This window comes from Meles meles, chromosome 7 (assembly GCF_922984935.1).
Source record: "Meles meles chromosome 7, mMelMel3.1 paternal haplotype, whole genome shotgun sequence".
NCBI classification, from domain to species: Eukaryota; Metazoa; Chordata; class Mammalia; order Carnivora; family Mustelidae; genus Meles; species Meles meles.
In genome coordinates this window covers 69,985,937-70,013,044 of record NC_060072.1, presented here as the reverse complement: position 1 = coordinate 70,013,044, position 27,108 = coordinate 69,985,937, and the positions used below count along the sequence as shown (strand labels likewise).

General features: G+C 37.5%; 1 protein-coding gene across 1 annotated transcript in view; it reads left to right on the top strand.

Annotated features, from left to right (window-relative positions):
- The window catches only part of IRAG2 (inositol 1,4,5-triphosphate receptor associated 2), a 70,456-nt gene that overhangs the window by 40,074 nt on the left and 3,274 nt on the right, over nt 1–27,108 (top strand). Inside the window, exons 11-24 of the mRNA XM_046011532.1 lie at nt 6,233–6,279; nt 6,380–6,444; nt 6,600–6,707; nt 9,924–9,994; nt 13,064–13,121; nt 14,965–15,028; nt 15,113–15,140; nt 15,413–15,553; nt 17,158–17,292; nt 23,353–23,500; nt 24,391–24,434; nt 25,929–25,991; nt 26,106–26,152; nt 26,425–26,526. Coding sequence (XP_045867488.1) covers nt 6,233–6,279; nt 6,380–6,444; nt 6,600–6,707; nt 9,924–9,994; nt 13,064–13,121; nt 14,965–15,028; nt 15,113–15,140; nt 15,413–15,553; nt 17,158–17,292; nt 23,353–23,500; nt 24,391–24,434; nt 25,929–25,991; nt 26,106–26,152; nt 26,425–26,526 — 1,121 coding nt within the window. The remainder of the gene's footprint in view (nt 1–6,232; nt 6,280–6,379; nt 6,445–6,599; nt 6,708–9,923; nt 9,995–13,063; nt 13,122–14,964; nt 15,029–15,112; nt 15,141–15,412; nt 15,554–17,157; nt 17,293–23,352; nt 23,501–24,390; nt 24,435–25,928; nt 25,992–26,105; nt 26,153–26,424; nt 26,527–27,108) is intronic.

Here is a 27,108-nt window from a genome sequence, read left to right as displayed (position 1 = left end):
GACAAGCCTAACCTCTTTGAATTTACCTGTGTCCCCTGTGAAACAGATACTACTTTTCAGGGTTCTTTTGAGTTTTCAAACACACAATACATACAATACATGTATGCATATACCTAACTGCAATGGCTAAGTTCTAGCCTAACCAATCTACTGAAGACAAACCAAGTTGGCCATATTTAGAGAGAAGACAAATCTTAATTCTATTTCCCCAGTTGCTGCTGAATAGGAAGGCCTTTCATCTCCATGGGGACCCTTCTCAACATTTCCAATAGACTCTAGGGGCATATACTGATATCTCCTAATGTCCTCCAGGCCCCAACAAGTAGTGGGTCCCAGGGAAAGAGATGTAATCTCCCCCGGAGACTGTGGGGAAAAGAAGCTGGTTCCCCCACTCATATCTCTGCAGTCTTCTTTGTTCATGATCCCTCCTGCCCACAGGCCCTCCGTGTTTACCTCCTTGGAGCTCTCTGGTTGATCACCTAGGGATCTTCTCTCCCTGGCTGGTAGAGAGATCAGTTCTCCCTTCAGGTCTTCCTGTGGTGCTGGGTATATTGTTTGTGATGGGATTGTTCAAATTTCCCTCTCAGTGAATTTCAAGGCACATAAATAATCCAACAGGCTGGGAGGCACAGTGGTCAGTAAGTAGCAGCCTCCCACTGCCTCCAGTACTGTGGCTCCCTTCAGGAGCTAGGCCTGCTGGTCCATTTAGCACGACTTCCTCAACTCTTCCTGACTCTTGGCAGTTTCTCTCCAGGGCCCAGCTGTCTCTCCTTACAGTCTGTCATCTATTACTTAATCACTGCTTCCACCGTGGAGTCTGAACAGCAACCCAAGTGCCAAACTAGACATGTGCTTAGGTACTTGTGTGAGTTCCAAAAACTCCAAAAATTAAGGAACTTTGTGAAAATTCTATGGTTATGAAGCTGATTCTTATGTCTACCTATTTCAGTCTCAGATCTGACCCCACCAAGACACTTTATAGTATGTATGCAAAGTTCCTGGTTCCCCATGAACTCTCAGAAAATAGCAGCTGTGACTGTCCTCCAGGATCAGAATGATCAGCAGCGTGAAGCTCAGAAGATCCCTTGTCATGAGCATTATGTAGTGTGCAGACTTGTCAAATCCCTATCTTGTATACCTGAAACCAATATAGCATTGCATGTCAACCCCACATCAATTAAAAAAAAAAAAGAGGGGTGCCTGGGTGGCTCAGTTGGTTGGGTATCCAACTCTTAATCTCAGCCCAGGTCTTCATCTCAGGGTGGTTAGTTCAAGCCCATTTTGGGCTCTACACTGGGCATGGTGCCTACCTTAAAAAAAAAAAAAAAAAAGGAAGAGGAGGGGGAGGAGGAAAAAGATACCTTATCACAGTCAGAAGATATGAAGACGAATTTCTCTGTTTTTACTTTGGCTGTTCAAAAAATAAATTAAAAAAAATGTATTGCATCCCTTTGAGGTGTCCCTCATGTTATTACATGTTTTTGTCTAAGATATACTATCACTAGGAGGAGGCGATTTATGAGACAAAGGACAGAATCAATTTTGAAATATCTCAGAAGGTTTTCTGGCCATTGTCTGTCCTGTTCTCTTGGGCTGTGTGTAGTGTGGCATTAATAACCTTGGAGAATAAATAACACTGCCTGTTGCAAAATAGGGACATGTAGAAGTTGACTGATAACTGCACTAGAGATGAACCTCGGAGTGGTAGGTGTGTCCTGTAGATCTGAGGGTGTGGTGTCCTTTTAGTTACAAATTAAAAAAAAAAAAAAGACTTGTGAGGAATTTTACTTTTGTTTAGGTTACAGTAGTTGTGATCTTTTGGCATTCAATTTTACATTCTTTCTCTTTTTAGAACACCAAAACTGGCCCTGAGTCAAGGGCATTTTTGTTTTTTTAAAGATTTCATTTATTTGACAGACAAAGATCACATGTAGGCAGAGCAGCAGGCAGAGAAAGAGAGAGGGAGAAGCAGGCTCCCCGCCGAACAGAGAGCCCAATGCAGGGCTGGATCCCCGGACCCGGAGATCATGACCTGAGCCGAAGGCAGCTGAGCCACTCAGGCACCCCAAATCAAGGGCATTTTTAAAGTTAGAATGAAATAGGACCCTATGGACTTGCAGTTTTTTTCTCGGAAAATCCTATTAATTTGTTTGAGCAGCACCAATCATCTACAATAGACCTATCAGCAAAAATTACATTGGTAAGGTGAATGTAGATTAGTCCAAGAGTTTCTAATCATAAAATCTACAGATGAAGAAACATTTCATCTAAAAGAGCAAAAATGAAGTAACCCCAGGAAATTATCTAAGCCTGTAATTACCCTTACGAGTATCTTAAAAGCTATTTCTTATTATTCTTTTAACTGTTCCTACCTGAATATTGGAATAACACTGATGGGCATGTGTGTGTGCGTGCGTGTGTGCACATGTGCCTGTGCGGCCTGTGTTTGCTGACCCAGCCCATGGGAGAATATGTCTCCGTTTGTTCCATGAGCACCTTGCCTACCGCACCCTCCAGCAGACGCTGTCAAAAGCAAATGGGCTGGACCTGGGATCCTCATGTAAATGTTATGCAGGTTGATATTTGAATGGCTTGTGCAGGAAGAACATTCTTCCTGCTCTGTGCTATCGACATGTGTTAGACTCACTGACTTGAGCCAGTGTTCTACGTGTAAGTAAGTCTGTCATTTGAACTCTCTTTTTCTTGCTTTTAGTCAACTTCTTAGCTTTGCTTGGTTTTGAAATATAGCCAGCAGGTTATCTTTTTCATGATTTGCCCAGGTCTTGATAGTTGTGTGGGGGTTAGGGTTTCCTGTGAGTCTGGGATGCTGGTTTGAATAGAGGTGACTTTTATTTTAATATTTTATTTATTTGACAGACAGAGATCACAAGTAGGCAGAGAGGCAGGCAGAGAGATAGGGAAGAAGCAGCCTCCCTGCTGAGCAGAGAGCCCAATGTGGGGCTCAATCCCAGGACCCTGAGATCATGACCTGAGCTGAAAGCAGAGGCTTTAACCTACTGAGCCACCCAGGCGTCCCTAGTGGTGACTTTTGATGCTGGAAAAAAAAGAACACAGTTGTGGAAAATTTTGCCAAGTTATCTCCCAACCCTACTCCATATGCACAGACAGCCTGAGGAGTTGTATTTCCACTTTCATTAACTATAGTTCTAAATTGGAAAAAACTTCTTTTGTCCAGTTACACTTGTAAGAAGGGGGGAAATGCTGTTAGATCAAATTTATGAAAATCTGGGATTGAGATATGTTGTGTATTGGGTTTTTTTCTGATCAGTGAGATTTATAAAAACTAATGGATTGGAAGTAATATCCAATTGCTTACCTAGCAACTGTTTCAGAACAATAATGTATGACTACTAAATATGTGACATTTCTCTAAAATTATAGAATTATTAATCTATATTTTATTTATCAAAAAGTTTCTCACTAAAATGTTTCACATAAAAGGTACTGAACAGAAAGACTTATACAGAATATTACAGCAAATAAGACTAATTTGTAATATAATGGAAGTAAACTATTTCTGCTGTATTTTGATTTTATTTATTTATTTATTTAAAGATTTTATTTATTTATTTGACACAGAGAGAGCACAAGTAGACAGAGAGGCAGGCAGAGAGAGAGGAAGGGAAGCAGGCTCCCTGCTGATCAGAGAGCCCGATGTGGGGCTCGATCCCAGGACCCTGAGATCATGACCTGAGCCGAAGACAGAGGCTTTAACCCACTGAGCCACCCAGGCGCCCCTGTATTTTGATTTTAAATGAGACTTTTTTAAAAAGTCTATAGAAATGATGTGTTTCCTTTCTCCCCATATTAGAAGTCAGTTTAATTAAATAGAAAGTGTCTGTATTCTCTTTTATACTTCTTAAGTTCAGATACAGGTATCTCTAACCCTAATAGGTATAATTAGTTTTTTTCAGACAAAATTAACTTTTGGGGGCACCTGAGGGACTTAGTGGGTTAAGCCTCTGCCTTTTGCTCAGGTCATGATCTCAGGGTCCTGGGATTGAGCCCCACACGGGCTCTCTGCTCAGCAGGGAGCCTGCTTCTCCTCTTCTCTCTGCCTGTTTCTCTGCCTACTTGTGATCTCTCTCTCTCTCTCTCTCTGTCAAACAAATAAATAAAAATATTAAAAAAAAACAAAATTGGGTTTTTGGTTAGTGCAATATTATTATTATATGTATATTAACTATAGTACAGTAATAAGTATCATTTCAAGCCATATATTATCAAATTTTTGTATGTTATAGGGTGTTAAGTGTGCCTGATTTTTAAATTATTGTTAAGGAATGAATCGTTGTTGACTTTTATGACATATGATACTTGATGAGACTTAAGGATATTTAATATTTTCCTTTTTTATAGCTTCATTTCTTACATATATATTGGAATATAGTTAAGCATATAATAATTACTAATGCATCTCTTAAAAATTTTAATGATAGAGTTATCATCATTTACCTGTAAGTTATAAGGTACAATTTCTCTTCAAAATATAATTCAAATATAACCCCATTCTGTTCTGTGCACATTACTTTCCTCTGTGGAGTGTTGCCTATAATTTTTGATTTTATGTATTGTCTTCCTGACTGGCTTACAAACCTCTCTGGGACAAGGATTGTAGTTTTGTGTGTGTGACAGAGGCTGGCCTCCGTCACTGCTCCTGGGACAAAGTGAGGCTTTGATGAAAGCTGATGAATTAAATCAAGCTGATGTAGTGACGGGCTTCAAGCACACATGGTCTGACCCAAAGGCATTTAAAGCAGAGACAAAATGAAATAAAACGGAGAAGATTGCCTAACATTGATATGTAGGATTAGGTATAAATTCTTGCTTTGCACATTTGTGGATTCTTCAAACATTGGAGCTGAACATCTTAAACGTTTATGTTTAAATCATGTACCAGTGTGTAAGACCATGACTGGAAAGTCTGTGCCTCACCAACAGCCTGGGTTACAGGGTCTCAGACATAGTTCTGTTCACAGTGGAGAGGACATTGTATTTGTTCGAACTGGGTTTGGAGTCTGATCCCACTATTCAGAATACTCCTGGGAAATTACTTTATTCACTGATTTTACTTTCTCTACCTGAAATAAGTAAATATTTTCTTGCTTAAAACCCACTTTTTAAGGTTGTTGGGAGAATGAGATGGAATGCTATATAAAAGGGCTTCTGTACATTTTAAGTGCTGTCATTATATTGCATAACTGTGTATTCTGCAAACTTACTAAGCCCGTACTTTTCTGTGGCGATAGTCTGTATAGTCTGGGGTAGATTCCAAATACTGTGTGTGATACACAGTGTTCTCCATTGAAACCTGTTGTTGGGTTGTGGCTGTTAATAAGCTCTCTCCTGGGTTATAGAATATGTAAATGTCTTCGTCTCTTTGTTGTTTGTGCACGTTTTTGATATGTTCAGTTGGTTTCAGTTTTCAGTATTAAATTTAATTCCTACATAAACCAAACAATGATGAAAATAGATGTATTAGAAAAACATACTATTAAAGAGTAATGCATGTTCCCACTGTATTATTTGAGAGTAAGTGCGCTAATCAACCCTAATGTCCTAAAGTTCCCTCTAAATTAGGAACTTCTGATCAAGATTAAGAAGTTCAAATAAGACTTTCAAACACTTGCCCTGGCAGCCTGGGACCACGATTTTGTTAAGCTCTGTTTGAGCACCAAGTAATAGGTTCTGATGTAGATAAGGATCTCAAAGATCCTTCAGGTCTTTGAGAATAGGATTAAGTTTAAAAGGTATTATTTGTCTAGCTAGAAAATTGAAAACCATTTTTAAATCACCAGGTCAAAAGTTTTAGGTTGAATAATATTTCCATAAATAGAAATGTTGTGTTATGTCCACATAGAATGTTCGTTTAAAGACAACTTGACTTAAGTTCATGAATAAACTCTATCTGCCCTTTAAGTTTAGAATTTGTTTTGCCCAAGAATTTATTAGGTATTCTTTAAATATTGGACTTTTAAGTATATTTAAAATTGGATTTTTTTTTTGAAAGTACAATTTGGAGAAAGTATGTTTATCAATCTGCCCTATAGCGTCCCATTCCCATATCCTCTTTAAAAGAGCACAGTAAATATGGGTCCATTTAAAATTGTATGAAAATATTTGCTTAAAACAAACTTTCTGGAATGGAAAATGTCAAATTGTTGAACTTGTTTTTCCTTTTCCTTTTTTTTTTTTTTAATTTTTTTTTTAGGAGAATGGTGTTGACTACTTGTATTCTGAGAGCCTGCCACAGTCCAGGTTTGCTTGTTTGTATATATGCATTTGAAGGTATATTTGGTTAATTTTTAAGGAACTCTTTGGACGTGACACTCCAAAATATTTCCTCTGCTCTTGACAGGGAATGTTCCACACTGTCATCTCCTGGATATACTTTGTCCACAGAGAGTACTATAACTTCAAGTGGTGAGTGAACTTGGAAAAGATATAAAAATAGAGTATTAGTATTATAACTATCAGTTTGGTTTCTATGGCCTGCTGAGGTGAATGCAAGTGAAAGCAACATAAGCAAATAATTTTTTTGCATAGTGCTCATGCTGTTAGTTTCTTCCTGTTGATAGATTCTGGGTCAGAAATTTTGAATACGGCTTCTGGTGACCTTGACTGTAAATCACTCTGTGAGAAAGAGGAGGATACAAGATCAGCTTCTGCTATGATAAAGATCACAGGTAAGCTATTGAAGTATTCAAATATAGTTTCCATTCCAAAGCAGTAAGTAAACCTGTAAGCTACTGGAGCAACTATCTTCATAGTTCAATAACATTTTATTTAAAAAAGAAATTGAAGATCTACTCGGGGAAAAGAAGTCTGAGAGGTAATCGTGGCCTTCATATATGATAGTGTTGCCATTTTTTCCCAAGTTCTATGGAAAGAACAAAACTTATGATATATTTTAATAGGACTTAAATATTTCCTAATGACAAAGATTGACTGGCTACAACTGGGTTTCTACCGTGGTGTAGATGTAGAATCACTTGCTTAGGAAATTCTCAGAATCTTGGGGCACCTGGGTGGCTCAGTGGGTTAAGTGTCTGACTCTTGATTTTGGCTTAGGTAGTCATCTCAGGGTCATGAGATCAAACCCTGCACCAGGCTCTGCCCTAAGCAGGGAGCCTGCAAGATTCTCTCTCTCCTTTCCCCACCTCTTTTTTTTTTTTTTAAAGATTTTATTTATTTGACAGAGAGAGATCACAAGTAGGCAGAGAGGCAGAGAGAGAGAGGAAGGGAAGCAGGCTCCCCGCTGAGCAGAAAGCCCGATGCAGGACTCGATCCCAGGACCCTGAGATCATGACCTGAGCCGAAGGCAGAGGCTTTAACCCACTGAGCCATCCAGGCACCCCTCTCCTTTCCCCACCTCTTCTTCTGCTTTTCTTCCCTTCCACTTGTGCCCATGTGCATGCTTTCTTCCCCCCACCCCCAAAATTCTCAGAATCCTAATTAGAATCTGCTTAGTTAAAAGAATGGGCCAATTAGTGATGGTCCTCTCAGGGGGCAAAGAATTAACTAGATAAAACGTTATATCCTTTTTTTGCTCCTTGAGTCTGAAAACAGGTAGTTACTCTCAACCATTCCCAGTGAGACATCATACAGTGAATACTGATGGGAACTGCATAGGCTCCTGTACACACACACACACACACACACACACACACACACACAATAAATAAATAAATCAGTCAAGGAAAATTCACTCTTAAGTTGAGATATAAATTCTAGACTAAAGGAGTTGTAAAATCGTAGAAATAGAATCCATTCTTTATTTTTTTTATTTTAAAGGTTTTATTTATTTATTTGATGGAGAGAGAGAGAGAAAGAGAGAGAGAGAGATCACAAGTAGAGAGGCAGGCAGAGAGAGAGGGGGACGCAGGCTCCCTGCTGAGCAGAGAACCCAATGCGGGGCTCGATCCCAGGACCCTGAGATCATGACCCGAGCCGAAGGCAGCGGCTTAACCCACTGAGCCACCCAGGTGCCCCTCCATTCTTTATTTTAACTGAAGAATATCTTCATACTTTAGCTCAGACTGAATAAGAGAAATTTTATTTATTTTTAAATTTTATTTATTTATTTGACAGAGATCACAAGTAGGCAGAGAGCCAGGCAGAGAGATAGGGGGAAGCAGGCTCCCTGCTGAGCAGAGAGCCCCATGCGGGGCTCGATCTCAGGACCCTGAGATCATGAATGGAGCTGAAGACAGAGGCTTTTAACCCACTGAGCCACCCCGGCGCCTCATGAATAAGAGAAATTTTAATTGGAACTACACAAGATATCATTTTTCACCAGTCATGTAGACAAAGATACAAAACTTTGATTACACTCTGTTGGTTAGCTTATAGGGCAAAAAAGGAAATCTCATACATTTCTGTAGGGAATGTAAATTATTATAATTAATATGGAGGAGAATTTGCCAACATCTACCAAAATGTTAAATATACATATCCTGTGATAAAACAGTTTAGTTTCTGGGACTTTATCCTATAGATCTAAATACTCACATGACTTGTAGAAGTTTCTTTACTACAGTATTTTCTATAATAACAACATACTGGAGACAAGTTAATTATCAAAAGAAGCCTTGTTAATATATATTGATATCTCCATGTAATGGAATACTAATATACATCCATAAAATGTATATAAGGAAACTTTCTTAGAAGCATATCAAAGAATTATTGTCTCTTAAAAAAACCCAAATGCAAAACATTACATATTGCCTATAAAATTCTGTGGGAAAATAAAAAAGGATAAGAAGTTTTTATGTATGCATAAAGTATCTCTGAAAGGCTAGACAAAAATTAAATAACATTGTTTATGGAGAGGGAAAGTTAGTTTCTTATAGGCATGGATGGGAGGGAAAATTTCTACCATAAAACATTTTACACTTTAAAATTTATGGACCATATGAATCTGTCTTAAAAGTTAACAAAAAATTAAAGTTCTCATTGGGAAAAGGCATTTTATCTCTGAAGAAAGTGGTTACCATTTTGTTCTTAATTCCCTATAAATTTTAAAAATGTAATACATACTTCAACTATTTCTTTTTCTTAAAAAGAAACAAAACCTATTTATAGCTGCTGACCTTTGTGCCTGAACTGAACTAAATTCAAGACAATGGATCATGTAAAGAGGAAAATCATTACCAAGTACATTGCAGTACAAATAAAGTACACGAAAATAAAGGGAAATTACAAAGAAGAATGGCAAAACCAGAAGTACCTACGTTTCTTAGTTTGATGACTTTTTTAGAAAGATACCCTGCTTTGGAAGGGTATCATACTTGGTTATCAGCCTTACATCTGTAATTAAAAAAAAACCTGTTTGGCAAGCTGATTGTTCATCCTTCCTTCATCCAATTTCTGTAAATATACTAGTAATGTGTTTGATTTTAAAAAGCAGCAGCAGGGGGGTGCCTGGATGGCTCAGTGGTTTAAGCCTCTGCCTTCGGCTCAGGTCATGATCTCAGGGTCCTGGGATCGAGCCCCGCATCGGGCTCTCTGCTCAGCGGGGAGCCTGCTTCCTCCTCTCTCTCTGCCTGCCTCTCTGCCTAGTTGTGATTTCTGTCTGTCAAATAAAAAAAAAATTCTAAAAAATAAAAAGCAGCAGCAGCCTTAAGAAGGATTTTAAAAACTATCACTTGAAGGCTACTTATACAGATACTCATTTCTATTAAGAAATCTTAAATGGCTAGCTTCCTTGGAAACCTTAGCTGTTCTAGTCCTGATTTTTAATCCGTGGGTATATTTAAAAATTTTTAATACATAATTTGTCTCACATGTTAAAGTCTTTGATATTTTCTAGTCTGTTCATATTGTCACCCTCACTATTTCCTTCTCTTTTATTTGTCACTGCTCAGGTAATTGTTTAGTGTGTTCCCTTTTTCTCATAGGCAAAAGTCCATCTCCTGAGAATATTGCACTGCAAGGCTCTGTGAGTGAGGACAAAACCATGTTAAATCTGGTAAGGAAATATATGTATGTTAACAGTAAAGGTAATGATATATTACAGTGGTAGAACTATTCCTTTAAGTTTGCAGAATACTCTTAAAAGCACTATCTCATCCTTCCAAAATATTATGAAGTTAATAGGATTTAATTACTCTAATGTTTTATAGACAAGAAAGTTGGTGCCAAAGAGTCCTTGTGACATGTTCAAGGTCACACAGTAAAGTCAGAGCTAGGACCTCCTGACTTCACATTATTTTTTCGTTCACTCATTCACTCATTTATTCATCAAAGTTCTCCTGGATCAATAGAGGACTTTTAAATAAACAAAGGTGTTAATAATTAAGGTTAAATAAAGCAGTAATATTTACCTTAAAGATATGTTCTAGTCATGGAGGACATGGGGAGATGGAGAGGAGAAGGGAGTTGAGGGAAATCGGAAGGGGAGATGAACCATGAGAGACTATGGACTCTGAAAAATAACCTGAGGGCTTTGAAGGGGCGGGGGTGGGGGTGGGGTGGGGGGGGGTGGGTGGGAGGGTGTGGTGCAGAAACAATGAATTCTGTTACGCTGAAAAAAAAATATATGTTCTAGTTAAGAGAACGTGTTCTAATTAAGGGAAGAAACATACAGTTACTCAGTAATATATAATTTCTCAGTATGGTTAGTGATATAAAAGAAAAATGTTTGGGGTAAGAGCCCAGACAGGTCTCATGGAGGAGGTACTTTGTGAATGGTATTGGATGCTATCCAGGCACTTGGAAAAATGCTTTAAACATTTAAATGTTTATAGAAAAAGTTAAGTTCCTTCCCTTAAAGAGAAGGTGCATTGTCACTTGTATGAATTTATAATTATTGAGAAGTAACTAGTAGACTATGGATCCAGTTCTATGTTTCTTCAGGGTCTTGTTTATGTATCAGTGCCTCTCTGTTAAAAGGGATCATTATTATTAGTACTAGTAGTAGCAGCAGTATCATTGGTGTGTGTGTGTGTGTGTGTGTGTGTGTGTGTAGTAGTTGTTTTCCCCTCAGTGTATAAATATTGCTTTAGTGAGGCACATTTGGTTTTAAGAAACAGAGACTCATGAAAGCTAACTCAAGTTAAGAGAGATGGTTGTGGCATAGATACATTTGAGGCAATAGGGTAGATAAAAATTTTATACTATTCTAGTCTGAATGGAGTGGAATGATTGGGTGTATGATTTGGAATTGTTCCTTGTAGTATCAAGTGTATAGAGTGTTGTGTTGGCCAGTAAGCGTGCCAAAAGTGGTTGCCCCTTATAAAACACAGAGGAATATCTGGGCTCCTCTAATTGTTCATGGTAGTCTTTTGAGAAAAAGAATTTCTTCTCATCTCAAAACAAGATAGAAATAAAGAAACTTAAAAACAATGGGTTAGAAAATGTAGTAATGGAGATGGGGTACTGGTTAGGATACTATCGCAACAATTCAGGCAAGGCATGAAGATAGTATGAATTTATTGTGGATGGAGAAAAGAATAATTTGGGAGAGATTGAGGGGACAGAATTTATAGTACATGGTAACTGATAACTATGATGGGGGTTGGGGATGCATGGGAAAATGTAACAACTTGGGCTTTTATGGATTATCCTACAGAATGAATAGAATATCATGAGAATAGGGAGGAAGTAAGAAGAGTAGAATTAGGGGGTAAAATAAGATCAGTTTAAGTTTCAGGTTGACATGAGACATCAGCACTCTGGAAGATTATATAGATAGCTACATAACTATATTCATAAACTCATTCCTAGGACTTTTAGGAGCAGACACATATTTGTGAGCTATCAGCAAAAAAACAAGTACGTGAATGAGATTTCCCAAGGACGCTGGTAGGTAGGAAGAGCACTCTGGGAATAATGGACTCTTGTTGATTCCATTATCTAACAAAGGAAGGCAATGGCAGAGAAAACTCAGAAGGAGCTACTATAGTGATGGGAGGACATCAGGAGGGGACAACCAAGGAAAGAAAAATCTTCAAGGAGGAGAGGATTCTAGATCATTTTAGATGCTACAGTGAAGTCAAATAAGATAAAGTCTGAAATTTTTCCATTGAATTTGGCAATAGAGAGTTACTGGATAACTGGAGAAGGGAGTTTTTCTTGGAGTATTGGGTACAGAGACAGAAGAAAGCCAAAAAATTGGAAACAGCAACCATGGACAATTCTTTCCAGAAGAAGCATGGCCATAAAGGATAGGATTGGAAGAAGATGCCATATAATGGAAGAGGTCAGGGTGTTGAGGGAGGATTCAGTAAAAAGAATATTTAAATGTTGATAAGAATGATGCAGTGTTTTACCTGTATTATTGCATGTTACATTTTTCAAAAATCATACCTTCAAACCGCTAAAAATTACATGACATAGTATCAATGGCTCTACCAAAGAAATTTGACTTAGACTTGTTTTTCAGGAAAAATTTCTAAGAATGCTGAATAATTATCACCATAAAAATGATTTTATACCTATTATTTTCTCATTTATCTCAGGCAGTATAGTAGAACCCTCTTCTTATGATAATTCTTGTTGTATAGATAAATTTTTAGGATAGTTGGTCAGCGACCTTAAAATGTACTTATATGGAGTAAAAGCCTAACATACCTGCAATTTTTGCCACAAGTCCCCCAAGAGCCCATCTAGAAAGCTAGATGTGATGGTCCTAGATCACCTCTACCTCTTTATCCAGCCAGTCCTCCCACTCCATCAAGCTCCAGCATGTTCCTTGTCTGTAGAGACTTTCCATGCTTCTCAAGCCATGGTGTCTCTCCCCTCCCTTTGTAGAGCCCTTATTTATTCACATCTCATTTATTTGGGAATCAATCCTAGTTTGCCTTACAGTGACTTGTATCACATTTATATCACATTTATATTTCCCTTTTGTACCTCAACTAGATTGGAAATCCCCTTAGAGCCAGTCCTGCTTTCTTCTTTAACCTCTAGTTCAGTTCTTTGAATACCATAGTGTTTTTGATACAGTAGGGTTAGGAGAGGACAGGAAGTTGGAACATGATTGGTTATGAAGGATTTCCACTCTACCTACAGCAGTAAAATCTCTTTATGATTTTAGGAAGCAAAAGAGGAACCAGTAACAATAGATGAGCATAGAAAAGAATGTGCTGCAAGAGGTAAGGAATGTTCTCTCCCAAACCCCATGAGAACTTTTGTTCCTGCTTATATTTTTATGAGTGAAATCTTTCTGAGTAAAGATATGGTACCTATAATTATGCATCTCTAGGTAAAATCAGTCAATAAAATTGATTATTGATTCAATTTATATCATTTTTAAAAAGCCACATTCATGTTGCATTAACTTAATATTAAGCCCCAAGGACTTGTAATAACTCCTGTGTTATTGTGAACAAAGAACCATGCCAATGTTGGTAGCAAATTCTAAGCTCTACTTTGAGATCTTTTTAATTATCTGATCCAAAAGTAAATAATATTTAAAGAATAAGTGCTAGTATGCTTCCCTCCCCATTCCACCTCCATTAGGATGGAGTAGTGTATAGAGTTGGGACTTTGAAGTCACCCAGACTATATTGGGTGACTCTCTGACTAGGTATGACTTCAGAAGGTTATTTAACCTGAGTGTCAACTTCCTCATCTGTGAAATGGAAAGGATGAGTTTTAAAAATTAACCTTTTTTGAGAATGTATCATATGCTAAATTCTAGACTAAATTCCTTTTTTTAAAAAAGATTTTATTTATTTGACACAGAGAGAGAACACAAGCATGGGGAGCAGCAGGCAGAGGGAGAGGGAGAAGCAGGCTCCCTGCTGAGCAGGGACCTCCCCCCAACCTCCACCGATGCAGGGCTCGATTCCAGGACCCTGAGATCATGATTGGAGCCAAAGGCAGACATTTAACCAACCGAGCCACCTGGGTGCCCCCTAAATTATGTACATAATTTAATTTGTTCCCCCCCCCAATACCTATGTAAGGTAAATTGCAATTCAGTTTCCTAGCCTGTGGACTGTAGATGATAACAGTACCCAATACAGGTTTGCTCTGAGGATTTAATAAATTAGGTATAAAGCAGTTAGAAAAGAGGCTTGGCAAAGTTCTCTAAAAGCTACTATAAAAAAATATCATCCTTGTTTTGTAGGTGGTTTGATGAAGCTGTGACTTGTTCCAGGTTACAAAGCTATGAGAGTCAAAGCTGGGACTTATATCAGTTTTTTTTTTAAACTCTAATACTCTTAATAACTAATATATTGTCCTCTTTTTGAAGTTGTCATGAAGAGTATCATTACTATGTATACAGAGTCCTGTTTGGGGACTGGCATATAGTAAACTTGTGACAAATGGATGATACCATGCTTACTGTTGCTGTCATTGTTACTGTTATTATACTGTACTACGACTATTATTCTTACTACTACAATGACTCTTCCTCCTGCTGCGGCTGTTCAAGCCTTGTTCTGAAGAAGGACTAGGGTAACAGAAGAAGGTATGCATTTAGCCCTGAGATCAAGTCAGATAGACATTCAAATGCAGAGAGAGCAACTGGGCTCCTCCTGGACCCAGATATTTTCAGGTTTCAGACTATTCACATGCTGACGTGTGAACCAATGATTTTAATGTCCTTGTGATCCCAGTAGCATAGCATAACGTTATCTTATATTGAAGCAAATGCATTATTTTGTTTAAAAGAGTTTATTTATGTATTTGAGCAAGAGCCAGAGAGACAGCACAAGTAGGGGGGAGCAGCAGAGGGAGAAGGAGAAACAGGCTCCCTTCTCAATAGGGCTCCAGCCCAGGACCCTGGGATTGTGACCCAAGCTGGGGGCAGACACTTAAGTGACTGAGCTACCCAGGCGCTCTGAAGCAAGTTATGTTATTAACTGGCTATTATTTCAGACATTCTTCAAGGAAATGCCTTTGTGTCATGGAGAGAGGACATTTGATTGAATGTGACTTCAGCCAGGAACCTTTGTAACCCAATACTATTTTATTATCTTTTAATAGACACTGCTGTTTCCTCTCTTCCTGTCACCACTGTGAAATCCGTTAACTTTAGACAAAGTGACAAGTAAGTTCTTCACATGGCATGTTCACAGTTTTTGCTTTTCTGTTGAATTATGTTGGAATAAATTTTTTTTGTCTTTCCCTACAGCACTTCTGCTAATGAGAAGGAGGTGGAGGTGAGTTTTTCCCCTTTAAGTTAAAAAAAAAAAAAGAAAAGAAAAAAAAAAAGTGTTTCTGACCTCCTTGTCTATCATCACTCTATGCTTTTACCCAAGCTGTATTTGGTGTCTGGGTGGTTTGGCAGCGACTAAGTGTGGGGAAAGCCGAGGCATGCCAGCGTTATGTTGCTGGGAGGAAAAAGAATGACTCTGCACAATCCGGTATTAAACTGAAATATTTCCCTACAACCAGTTTTCTCCCCATCACCCGCACATTATTTTGATGACAGGCCGAATTTCTCAGATTATCTTTGGGATTTAAGTGTGACTGGTTCACCCTGGAGAAAAGAGTTAAGCTTGAAGAAAGATCCCGAGACTTGGCAGAAGAAAATTTGAAGAAAGAAATCACTAACTGTTTAAAGCTCTTAGAGGTGAGAATCCTAACATTTGGGAACTCCACATGTAATGATCCTATTGTTAATAATGTTTTCAAAATTAGATACAAGTTTACTTGTGTGACTAAAACCAATAACAGGTGCCAAGCCCTGCCTGATTCAAATGTAAATGAACAGGAAGTAAGAATTCAGGATCAGGCTAAAATAAATGATTCACTAGTAAAACCAATGCCTTTTAAAGTCATTGTGAGTTGAGTCACCTGCCTTCTCTGGACGTTCAAATAGGTTTGAGGCAGAACAGTCATCATGCAGGTAACTGAGCAATAGGAGAATATGTCAATTTTAAGCTTCAAAGACGAGAATCAAAAGTCTATTTCCATTTAATTAACTGAAAAAAGACAATGGTGATTGATTTTAGTCTTGTCAGATGATTGGCAAGCCCTCTCTAGGTACGCGGATAACAACCACTATTTTTCCATTTTGTGAAATCACCATAAATATAGAGGTGGGTTGGAAAATTAAGAGGGTCAGTTTTGGAAAGAAATAAAACTTGAGAAACCGTATTCTTTTTTTTTTATTGTTGTAAAAAACATGTAACATCAAATTTGCCATATTAACCATCTTAAGTGAACCATTCGGGTAGTGTTAAAAATGTTCACATTGCTGTAAAACAGATCTCCAGAACTTTTCCATCTTACATACTGAAATTCTGTACCCATTAAATAACCCCCTCTTTTCTCCTCCTCTTATCGCCTGGTCACCATTTTGCTTTCTGTTTCTGTGAATCTGACGACTTCAGATACGTCATAGAAGTAAAAATCATACAGCGTTTGTCTGCTTTGAGCAATCTCATGGCCCTGAGATCACAGCCTGAGCTGAAACCAAGAGTCGGATGCTTAACTGACTATGCCACCTAGGAGCCCTCTACTTTTCCTTTTTTAAATGCTACAAAATTTATAGTGTTTTAAATTTGGGCAAGTCTTAGAAATTTGCTCATGGTCACACAGCTAATAAGCCGTGGCTTGTTTGCTTCCCAAAACTGCTGTCCTCTTAATTCTGTCTCCACCCTAGTGGGAGGGATGGTTCTCCACCAGGAAGGCCATCATCTTGGATCAAGGGCACAGGTTTGAAAGAAATATTCATAAGGCAGTGAAGGCATACCCTGCATCTAGCCAGATCAGTAATGCTTTGTCATCAATGGACGAGCACATAGTATAGTCAGAGCCATACCTACCTCTAGCATGTTTTCACTACTTAAAAGTTCAAACCGTGCTCTTCATATAATACATTCAACTCATTCATAAGCATAATTTCTTTACCATCACCAATTAAGTATGTCCCATTCTGTTAATTACAGAAAGTGATATACATATGTATGAAGAAATGGCAAATTTGGAGAGTAAGGAAGAGATTGAGATTAGATATAAAAGGTTTTGGGAACATTTGCATAGGTCTGCTTGATAGCCAACAAAGATATTAATATTTCAGTATCATTCATTATTGGTCATTTTTACTTCTTTTTACTTTATACCAAGATAATTGAGATGTGACTGTCATCTCTATTTACAACATAGTCATTGTTGGAATCACTTGCTGAATACTTGGGTTGGATATATTTTAATACTTTGCTTTCTGTGCAGTCTTTAACACCACTTTGTGAAGATGACAACCATGCCCAGGAAATAGTTAAGAAGCTGGAGAAGAGTATAACACTCCTTAGTCAGTGCACTGCACGAGTGGCCAGTAAGGCTGAGATGCTGGGAGCCATTAATCAGGTAATCTGCCTTCATTTCTTTAGCTCAATGAAATTACTAGAAGGATTTGTTTTCCCTGAAATCATGGATTACATTTCTAAGAAAAAGTTTAAAAAAATACTTGTGTTATATAAGATATACGTGTTTAATATAGAGAAAGTGGAATATGCAAATCAAATGCAAAAAAAGCCCTCTCTTAATTGCATTAGCCAGTAACAATCATCCAAATAATCTCTTCCGAATATCAGTTTCATACTTTCTCCCTTCTCTTCAAACCGTCATCATGTCCTTTCCCATCTTTTCTGTCAAATAATGACTACTTCCTGCCTCAGTGAAAGCACCGAGTCATTCAGAAGGAATAGCCACAGGTTCCAAACCTAATAACATCTGAGCCCTCATAGTTTTCCTTCCTTCCCAGTACAAAATATGAGTTGTCTCTAATCCTATCTAAGGCTAACCATCTCACTTGTATACCAGAACCCATTCTTCCTAATTTACTCAGAATCTTAGACTCAGATTCTCCCTACTTTCCTCCATCTTCACTTTTCCCCAGTATATTGAATCATTCCCATGAACACACAAATATGCTGTTTTTAAGATGGGAAAGATAACATAAACACAAGCAAAATAGTCTTTGACCTTTTCTCGTCTTTCTTTGCTCCCATTTATAGCAAATTTCCTCAACAGAATTGTACTCACTGTCTCCAATTTCTCTCCTCCCAGTTGCTCTGCAAACTGTAAATGGTCTTAACCTACTCATTTTCCTGAGCTGAGCTGCTACATTCAGCATGTTTGAGCTCTTCCTCCTCCTGGAAACACTCTCCTCACTTGGCTTCCAGGTCCCACATTCTCTTGTTTTTTCTCTCAACATAATGGCTCACTCCCTTCCAGACTCCTCTATGGGTCTCACCATTCTCCCTGGCTTCATAATATCAATGGGCCCCAGGGCTTCACCCTTGTACATGTGATATCCATCTTCCTTCAGTCCCCACACCATTCTGTGTGGTCAGTTGATGACTCCCCAATTCACGGGCTTGTCCTAAACCTTTGCCATGAATTCTACACTAGAATATACTACTACAGATGCAGCATTTCCACTTGGATGTTGGACAAACTAATCAAACAACACATACAAAAGTGAACTGCTTATGGTATCTCCAAAACCCATTCTACACATAATCTTATCTCTGTCAAAGTTGATCAGACTGAAAATCTTTGGGAGTAATTTTTCTACAATTTTCTCTCACACTTTACCTTTAATCCTGCAGGAAATTGTAATCACTCTACCAACAGAATAAATCCTATTTACCATCAGAATTCACCCACTTATTTCCTTCTCCACGGCTACCACCTTGATCTAAGCTACCATTCTATTTTTTGCAGATTAATACAATATCTTCCTAAATGGTCTCCATTTTCATTCAAACCCAGTACTCCCTGCAACATAGTCTGTTCTCCATAAAGCAGCCAGAATAATCCTTCTAAAATGTAAGCTAGATCATGTTTCCTTTTTTTGTTTAAAGTCCCCTGGTGGCTTCCTCACTTTTTTTCAGAATAAACCCCGAATCCTTATGATGGCTTAAAAAGATCTACGCCAGGGACACCTGGGTGGCTCAGTGGGTTAAAGCCTCTGCCTTCAGCTTGGGTCATGATCCTGGAGTCCTGGGATCGAGCCCCACATTGGGCTCTCTGCTCCGTAGGGACCCTGCTTCCTCCTCTCTCTCTGCCTGCCTCTCTGCCTACTTGTGATCTCTGTCTGTCAAATAAATAAATAAAAATCTTAAAAAAAAAAAAAATTTTTTTAAAAAGATCTACGCCATTCCCATGCCCTCTTACCCTATGAAATTTATGTCCTATGATAATATTGCTATGTTATTGCATTCCAGCCAGACTGGTTTCCTTTCTGTTCATGAAACATGGGAGTAAAAATGTAGTTTGTTTAGAATATGTTCAAACTTAAATGACTATCAACTTAACATAGACTCCTATGTATTTAAAATGTTATGTATAACTTTCATGGTAACCACAGACCAAAAACCTATAATAGATACCACAAAAAATAAAGAGAAAGGAATCATAACACTAAAGAAAGTCATCAATCACAAGGGAAGAGAGCAAGAGAAGAAGAAAGGAGGACAGAAGAACTATAAAACAACCAGAAAACAATTAACAAAGTGGCAATAAGTACACATGTAACAATAATTATTTTAAATGCAAATAGTCTAAATGCTTTAATCAAAAGACATAGGATGACTGAATGACTAAAAAAAAAAAAAAAAGTACCTATCTATATGCTGCCTACAGAAGACTCAATTCAGAGCTAAAGATACATATAGACTGAAAGTGAAGGGATGGAAAAAAAATATTGCATACAAATGGAAATGAAAAATATTGGGGTAGCAATACTATATCAGACAAAATAGGCTTTGTTTTCAGACAAAATAGACTTTTAAACAGAAACTGTAACAAGAGACAAAGAAGAGCATTACATAATGACATTGGGATCAATCCAACAAGAGGATATAAAATTGTAAATATCTATGCACCCAACATAGAAGCACCTAAATACATAAAGCAAATATTAACAGACATAGAGAAATCGACAGTAGTACAATAATAGGGGCCTTTAATACCACACTCACATCAACAGATAGATCACCCAGTCAGAAAATCAAGAAGGAAATAGTGGTTTTGAATGAGACATTAGATCAGATGGACTTATACAGTATTCCATCCCAAACTAGCAGAATGCACATTCTTTCCCCAAGTGCATGTGGAAGGTTAGATCACATTAGGCAAACAAAACAAAACAAAAAACCACCAAAACTGGCGAACCATAAGAGACTATGGACTCTGAAAAACAACCTGAGGGTTTTGAAGGGTCAGGGGTGGGAGGTTGGGGCAACCTGAGGGTTTTGAAGGGTCAAGGGTGGGAGGTTGGGGGAACAGGTGGTGGGTAATGGGGAGGGCACGTTTTGCATGGAGCACTGGGTATTGTGCAAAAAGAATGAATACTGTTACGCTGAAAAAATAAATAAAATGGGAAAAAATAAATAAATAAATATAAACCCTCAAAAAAAAAAAAAAACCACCAAAACTCAATAAATTTATAAGACTGAAATCGCATCAAGCATCTTTTCTAAGCACAGCAATGTGAAACCAGAAATCAATTACAAGGAAAAACTTAAAAAGATACAAACACTTGGGAGGCTAAACACATGCTACTGATCAACCAACAGGCAAAGAAATCAAAGAGGACATTATAAAGACTGAAGAAAATGAAAACACAGTCGTGTAAAATCTTTGGGATGTAGAAAGAGCAGGTCTAAAAGCAATTTTAGAGTTTATAAAGGCCTGCCTCAAGAACCAAGAAAAGTCTCAAACAATCTAACCTTATACCTAAAGGAACTAGAAAAAGCAAAGCCCAACATTAGTAGAAGGAAGGAAACAATAAAGATCAGAGCAGAAATGAACGATCTAGATACCAAAAAATATATGTATCAATGAAACCAAGAGATGTTTCTTTGAAAAGATAAGGAGAATTGGTAAGCCTTTAGCTAGACTTATTAAGATTAAAAAAAGAGGCTCAAACACAGGGAAGAGAAGAAATAACAACTGACATCACAAAAATACAAAGGACTATAAGAGACTGCTATAAAGTATTATATTCCAACAAATTGGACAACATAGGTGAATGGATAAATTTCTAGAAACATACAGCCTTCTAAAATTTAATCAGGAAGACGTAGAAAATCTGAACAGAAGGATGTAATGAAATCGAATCAGTGAAGAAACAACAAATGTAAAAGGTAACCTTTGGAACTGGAAAAGATATTTACAAATGATATATCTGATAAAGGGTTAGAATCCAAAAATTATAATGAACTTTTATCAAACTCAATACCCAAAAAACAAATAATCCAGGTAAGAAATAGGCAGAAGACACATTTTTTCCAAAGAAGACATCCAGTTGGCCAACAGATAAAAGATGCTCAACATCACACATCATCAGGGAAATAAAAATCAAAATTATAATGAGAGACCACCCCACACCTGTCCAAATGGCTAAAATTAACATAGGAAACAACAGATGTTGGGGAAGATACAGAGAAGGGGAAATCTTTTTATACTGTCGGTGGGAATGCAGGCTGGTGCAGCCACTCTGGAAAGCAGTATGGAGGTTCCTCAAGAATTTAAAAATAGAGCTTCCCTATCACCCAGCAATTGCACTATTATTTACCCAAAGGATACAAAAATACAGATCTGGAGGGGTACATGCACCTGGTATTTATAGCATTATTATAAAAAATAGCCAAATTATGGAAAGAGCCTAAATGTCCATTGACTAATGAATGGGTAAAGATGATGTGTGTGTGTGTGTGGGTGGGTGGATGTAATGGAATATTACTCAGCCATAAAAAAGAGTGAAATCTTGTCATTTGCAACAAAGTAGATGGAGCTAGAGTGTATTATGCTAAGCAAAATCAGTCAGTCAGTGAAAAGCAAATACCATATGATTTCACTGATACATGGATTTTAAGAAACAAAGCAGATTAATATAGAGGATAGAAGAAAAAAAAGAGGGGGGCAAACCATAAAGGAGACTCTTAATTATAGAGAACTAAGGGTTCCTGGAGGGGAGTTTCGTGGGGCGTGGAGTAAATGGGTGATAGGTATTAAGGAGGGCACTTGTGTGAACACTAGGTGTTGTATACTAGGTGATGAATCACTAAATTCTACTCCCGAAACCAATATTACATTATATGTTAACTAAAATTTGGTTTATTTATTGTTTTAGGCCCTGAATGGATATAAGCTGGCAAAATACGTTCTTGAGTTCTAGAGATCGTTTTGAATTATTTCCTTTTCCACATATTGTGTAATTTTCTTTGCTTTCTTGAGTTCCTGTTGTCTGTTGGATCTCCTGAACATGGTTCTTTTTCATCTCTTTTTTAGCCTTCAGTGTTTTTTTTGTTTGTTTTGCTCCTAGTTTCAGGGAGATTGCCCCAACCTTACCTTGAAACTATTTTATTGAGTTATGTATTTTTAATATATTTTTAATTCTCAGATTTTTTAAATTCTTAGCATGTAGCTTTTTTATCTTGTTCTTATTTCATGGATGCAACACTTATTCTTAACTCTCTGAAGATACTGCTGGTTCCCTTGAAGCTTTTCTGTAGTTGATCTCCTCCACCTTGGTTTTTTTTCTGTGTTGATTTTCCTCTTTCACAGAAGCAGCTTTCCTCTGACTAGTCATGATCCACTAGATAGTGGAATGGGGACAGCGCATGGGGTGAGGAGGGTTCTTATTGGCTCTGAGCTTCACACAACTTGAGATGTTTCACTGGGATATTCTTGGTGTCAGGAGTTTGAAGACTTCAATCTTGCTACATTAGAGTCCTCAGAGGAAAATCTTCAACTGCCTGCTTTCCGAGTCTAAGCCTGGCTACCAGTGTTTGCGAGTTGGAAGGAGAAAACGGGCTAGGAGTTTCAGTATTCAATATGTATGCAGACTTTTGCCTAAATCTGTTTTCTGTATGATCTGTTCACCATCAGCTGTTACTGCCTAATCCACAGGCTCTTTCTCTCTCTCTAGATATTCAGTGTTTAGTCTTTCAGCAAAATGGGGAAGGAAAGTTGCTCAGTTGGCCTGAATAAGGGAGGAGATCTGCAGATCTAGTCACTTTTTCTGCAGGTTTTCCACCATTTCTTCTGTTCCCCTATCTGTCTTCACGCTGAATTCCAGAGGCACCACTAATTTCTGAGCCTGAACGGTTTCCTGTGGTGCAGCCCAGGTTGCTCGTAGGCTTTTCCTACTTTTTTTTTAGGGTTCAGATTTTTCAGATCTTGGTCATTCTCCACTAGTCCTTCTACTAACTGGCCTTCAAAATTTCATTATACCCACTTCTGTTCTTTTTGTCCTGTGTCGTCTTAAAACAAAACAAAACAAACTAAAAACTTTCATTGTCATTTTAGTGAGATTTGGGGATGGAGTGAAGATAGATGTATGTGTCTAATCATTTTTAAACTAGATATCAAGAATAATATTTTCAATGTAGGTTTGTTTGTTTTTCTTACTAGGAAAGCCGGGTTAGTAAAGCAGTGGAGGTGATGATTCAGCATGTAGAAAACCTGAAGAGAATGTATGCCAAAGAGCATGCTGAGTTAGAAGAACTGAAACAGGTTCTTTTGCAAAATGAAAGGTCTTTTAACTCTCTCGAAGATGAAGGTAATAAAAGCTTAATAGACTCGGTTATGTTTTTCTGAGATTCTCCTCTTTCATTCTCTTTCTTGTTGATTCTTATTATGTCTTTAGTATAAAACACTTAAGGCTATGTTAGAATAATAATTCATTCCTTCTGTTTATACAAAGTATATGTTAAGTTAGAAAGTAAAGTAAAGTAAATGTAAAGTAAAACGTTGTTAGAAACAGGTTGGGACACACAGAGGACTCTTTGGTAATGACTCCAAAAATTCATTAAATTAGATTGCTGAGATGAGAATATATTTCATCCAACCCACTGAGTTGCCTCTAATGTTCTCCTACTTAGGGTATGTTAGAATTGGCTCTTTCCCCACACACAAAGCAAAGCACAGTAAGTTAAACAAGCCACTCTCATCAACAATGATTTTCTATTTCTTGAAGAAGGAATGACTCTGGCATAGTAAGCTGGCAGATGGATTGGAAAATAAGGAGACATCCGAGACCATGGAAAATGCCTTAAAATATAGGGTTTATATAAATCTTATAATAGTTTTATTTTAAATAATGTGAACTTTTCTGAGGAGAACTATTTTAATGACTCCCTTTTCTAGGAAAAGTAATCATATTTGATAACCTTCTGATCTGTAGTTTTGGATTCATTTATTCAATATGTATTCATTTAGCATCTCCTATGTGCTGGCTAAGCATTGTACGTGGACAGTGACAGAGGACAGTATTCCATCGGTTAAGATGGCAACTGTTACGAATCACCAAATGATAACCAGATATTTTTACCGCTTGGTAGTCTCTAGGGTCTTAAATATTGCTATTGCTTTTCTTTGTAAAGAATTAAGACCCTTGGAATAAATTGCTTATGTAATTCCTCAAATGTGCAAATGTGTTTTTCCTTTCAGATGACTGCCAAATTAAAAAACGTTCATCTTCTCTAAACTCCAAGGTAATTACCAGTTAACAGTCTATCAAATGTTTTGGATGAAATGGTTTTAAAATATTACTTGAAACAACCCGGTTTTAAATGTAAATCATATGTATATTTATGTAAATCTGCATGTGTGTGTTTAAGTTTATGTATGTATGCTTTTATACTTTTTACTATATTTGTACATCAGTTACATTTGTCTGGAAGCAAGAGGAAAGCCAGATAGTTTCTCTCTCATGTAAAACTAGAGTTGGAAATAGGGAGTCCAAAAATGGTAGTGTGGTTTCACAGAATCCCGAGGGCCTCGTCTCCACTCGATGCTTCACCACCCTCAGCCTCTGCTTCCACTTCATGGTCTGAGGTGTCTCCATCAGTACAGGCAGGGACAAGTCCTGGTCATTACATCGAGTCACATTGTAAGAAAAAGGAAGACATAAAAACAAGTGTTCCCTCTCCTTCTAATGACAATTCCTAGAAGTCCCAAATAACATTTCCTTGTCGTTCTTGATTGAAAATGAGACTAGAAAATCCATTTGAATTCTGGGTTTTATATCTTAACTGAAAATCAGAGAGTTCTTTACCAAATAAAAAGGGGAGAATGGGATATTGAAAGTCAACCAGCAGTTTTTGCCAGTTCAAAAATCAGGATTTCACAGAATTTTTGAGTGAGAGACTTTAAAATCATTCCATCCAAACCTCTCTCTCTCACAGATGAGGAAAATCACTTTCTCAGAAGTTAACTGATTAGTTATGATCATGTAGTGGCAGAACCATGGTGAGAACCCAAGTTTTTTGGATTGTAATTTGATATTCTTGATACTCAGCTGATCTATGAAATTAGGAATGGTGGTTTAAGGAAAAGATTCACCTTAGGCTTCTTCAGCTTATTTCCTACATTTAATATATTTTTTATTTCCTGAAGTTGTACTTAAACTTTAAGAATCACAGTAGTATGTAACATTTTCCCGTGCACACCTGAGGCTGATAAACATATCCATTATCAAAATATCACACCCATCTTTAAATGTATTAAATGCAAAAAATGAAACCATGAAAAAAAAAAGCTAGAAAATAGGTACACATTCATCTCCTCTTAAGTTGGGAATACCACAGTATAAAAGAAATGACAGCAAAAAAAACGGACAGATTCGGCTGCATTAACAATGGAAAATTCCTGCCAGAAATATCATTAATAAAATTAATATGGGCAAAGATCATAGAGTTCCCAGAGCAGATATATACATGATTATTTGCATAACAAAGTGTTCAATGTCACCAGAAAACTAAATAAGAAACCTTATTTGGCAAAAATTATGCTCATCCAGTGTTGAAGAAGGTAGAATATTAATTGGCACAATATTTCTGAAAGGCAATTTGGACATAACAATGTCTACAGGTTAACTCAACAGTGGTCAAATGCAGGGATGTGTATGTGCAAGGATATCCATTAGTGTTGTATCCAATGATAAAATACTGATAGTTTTCTAATGTACTTCCACCCTCTTTGGGTAGCCATCTTCTCTCCGAAGGGTGACCATTGCCTCTTTGCCCAGAAATATTGGAAATGCAGGAATGGTAAGCAAGTTCCTAAGTGTTCTTCATCAAAAGCACATTCATTTTCATATAACAAAAACACAAACTTCACTAAATTCGTTATTTCATTATTTCTCTAACATCTGAAATTTAAAGGTGGCTGGGATGGAAAATGACCGATTCAGTAGGCGATCAAGTAGCTGGTAAGTGTCATTTTCTGGTTGCTCTTTGGGAACCCTACTGTTTTGTAATTGAAGTAAATGCTGGCAATAAGTAATAAAGTGACACTTGATTTGCACAGAGTATATGCACAATAATTATAAAATAGGTGTATAATCATGGAATTTTACTATAAAATATGTGAATGTGCCAATCAAAAATAGAACATAATTTTTGTAATAATTCAGGTAGTAGGAAATGACAATGGCTACAGATGTATTTAATTTGACAAGTGGCTATAATCATCTTTACTTAGGCGTATTTTGGGGTCAAAGCAGAGTGAACATCGTCCCTCATTACATAGATTTATTAGCACCTACTCCTGGGCAGATGGTGAAGAAGAAAAATGTGAACTCAAGTAGGTAAAACTTGGTGTGTGTGTGTGTGTGTGTGCATCCATTCTGATGGCTGAGTAATTTTCTATTGTATAAATGGACCACATTTTCTTTATCCATTCATCTGTTGAAGGATATCTTAGCTCCTTCCACAGTTTGGCTATTGTGGACATTGCTGCTATGAACATTGGGGTGCACGTGCCCCTTCCTTTCACTATGTCTGTATTTTGGGGGTAAATACCTAGTAGTGCAATTGCTGGGTTGTCGGGTAGCTCTATTAACATCTTAAGAAATCTCCACACTGTTTTCCAGAGTGGCTGTTCCAGCTTGCATTCCCACCAACAGTGTGGGAGAGTTCCCCTTTCTCCAGATCCTCGCCAACATTTGTTGGTTCCTGTTTTATTTTTTCCATTCTAATTGGTAGAAGGTGGTATCTCATTGTGGTTTTGACTTGTATTTCCCTGCTGGCTAGTGATGTGGAGAATTTTTTCGTGAGTCTGTTAGCTATTTGTATATCTTTTCTGGAGAAGTGTCTGTTTATGGTGGAACATGAACAGATGAGTAAGATGTAGTGCCTATCCTCAGGTTTTATGTTTCTTTTAAAA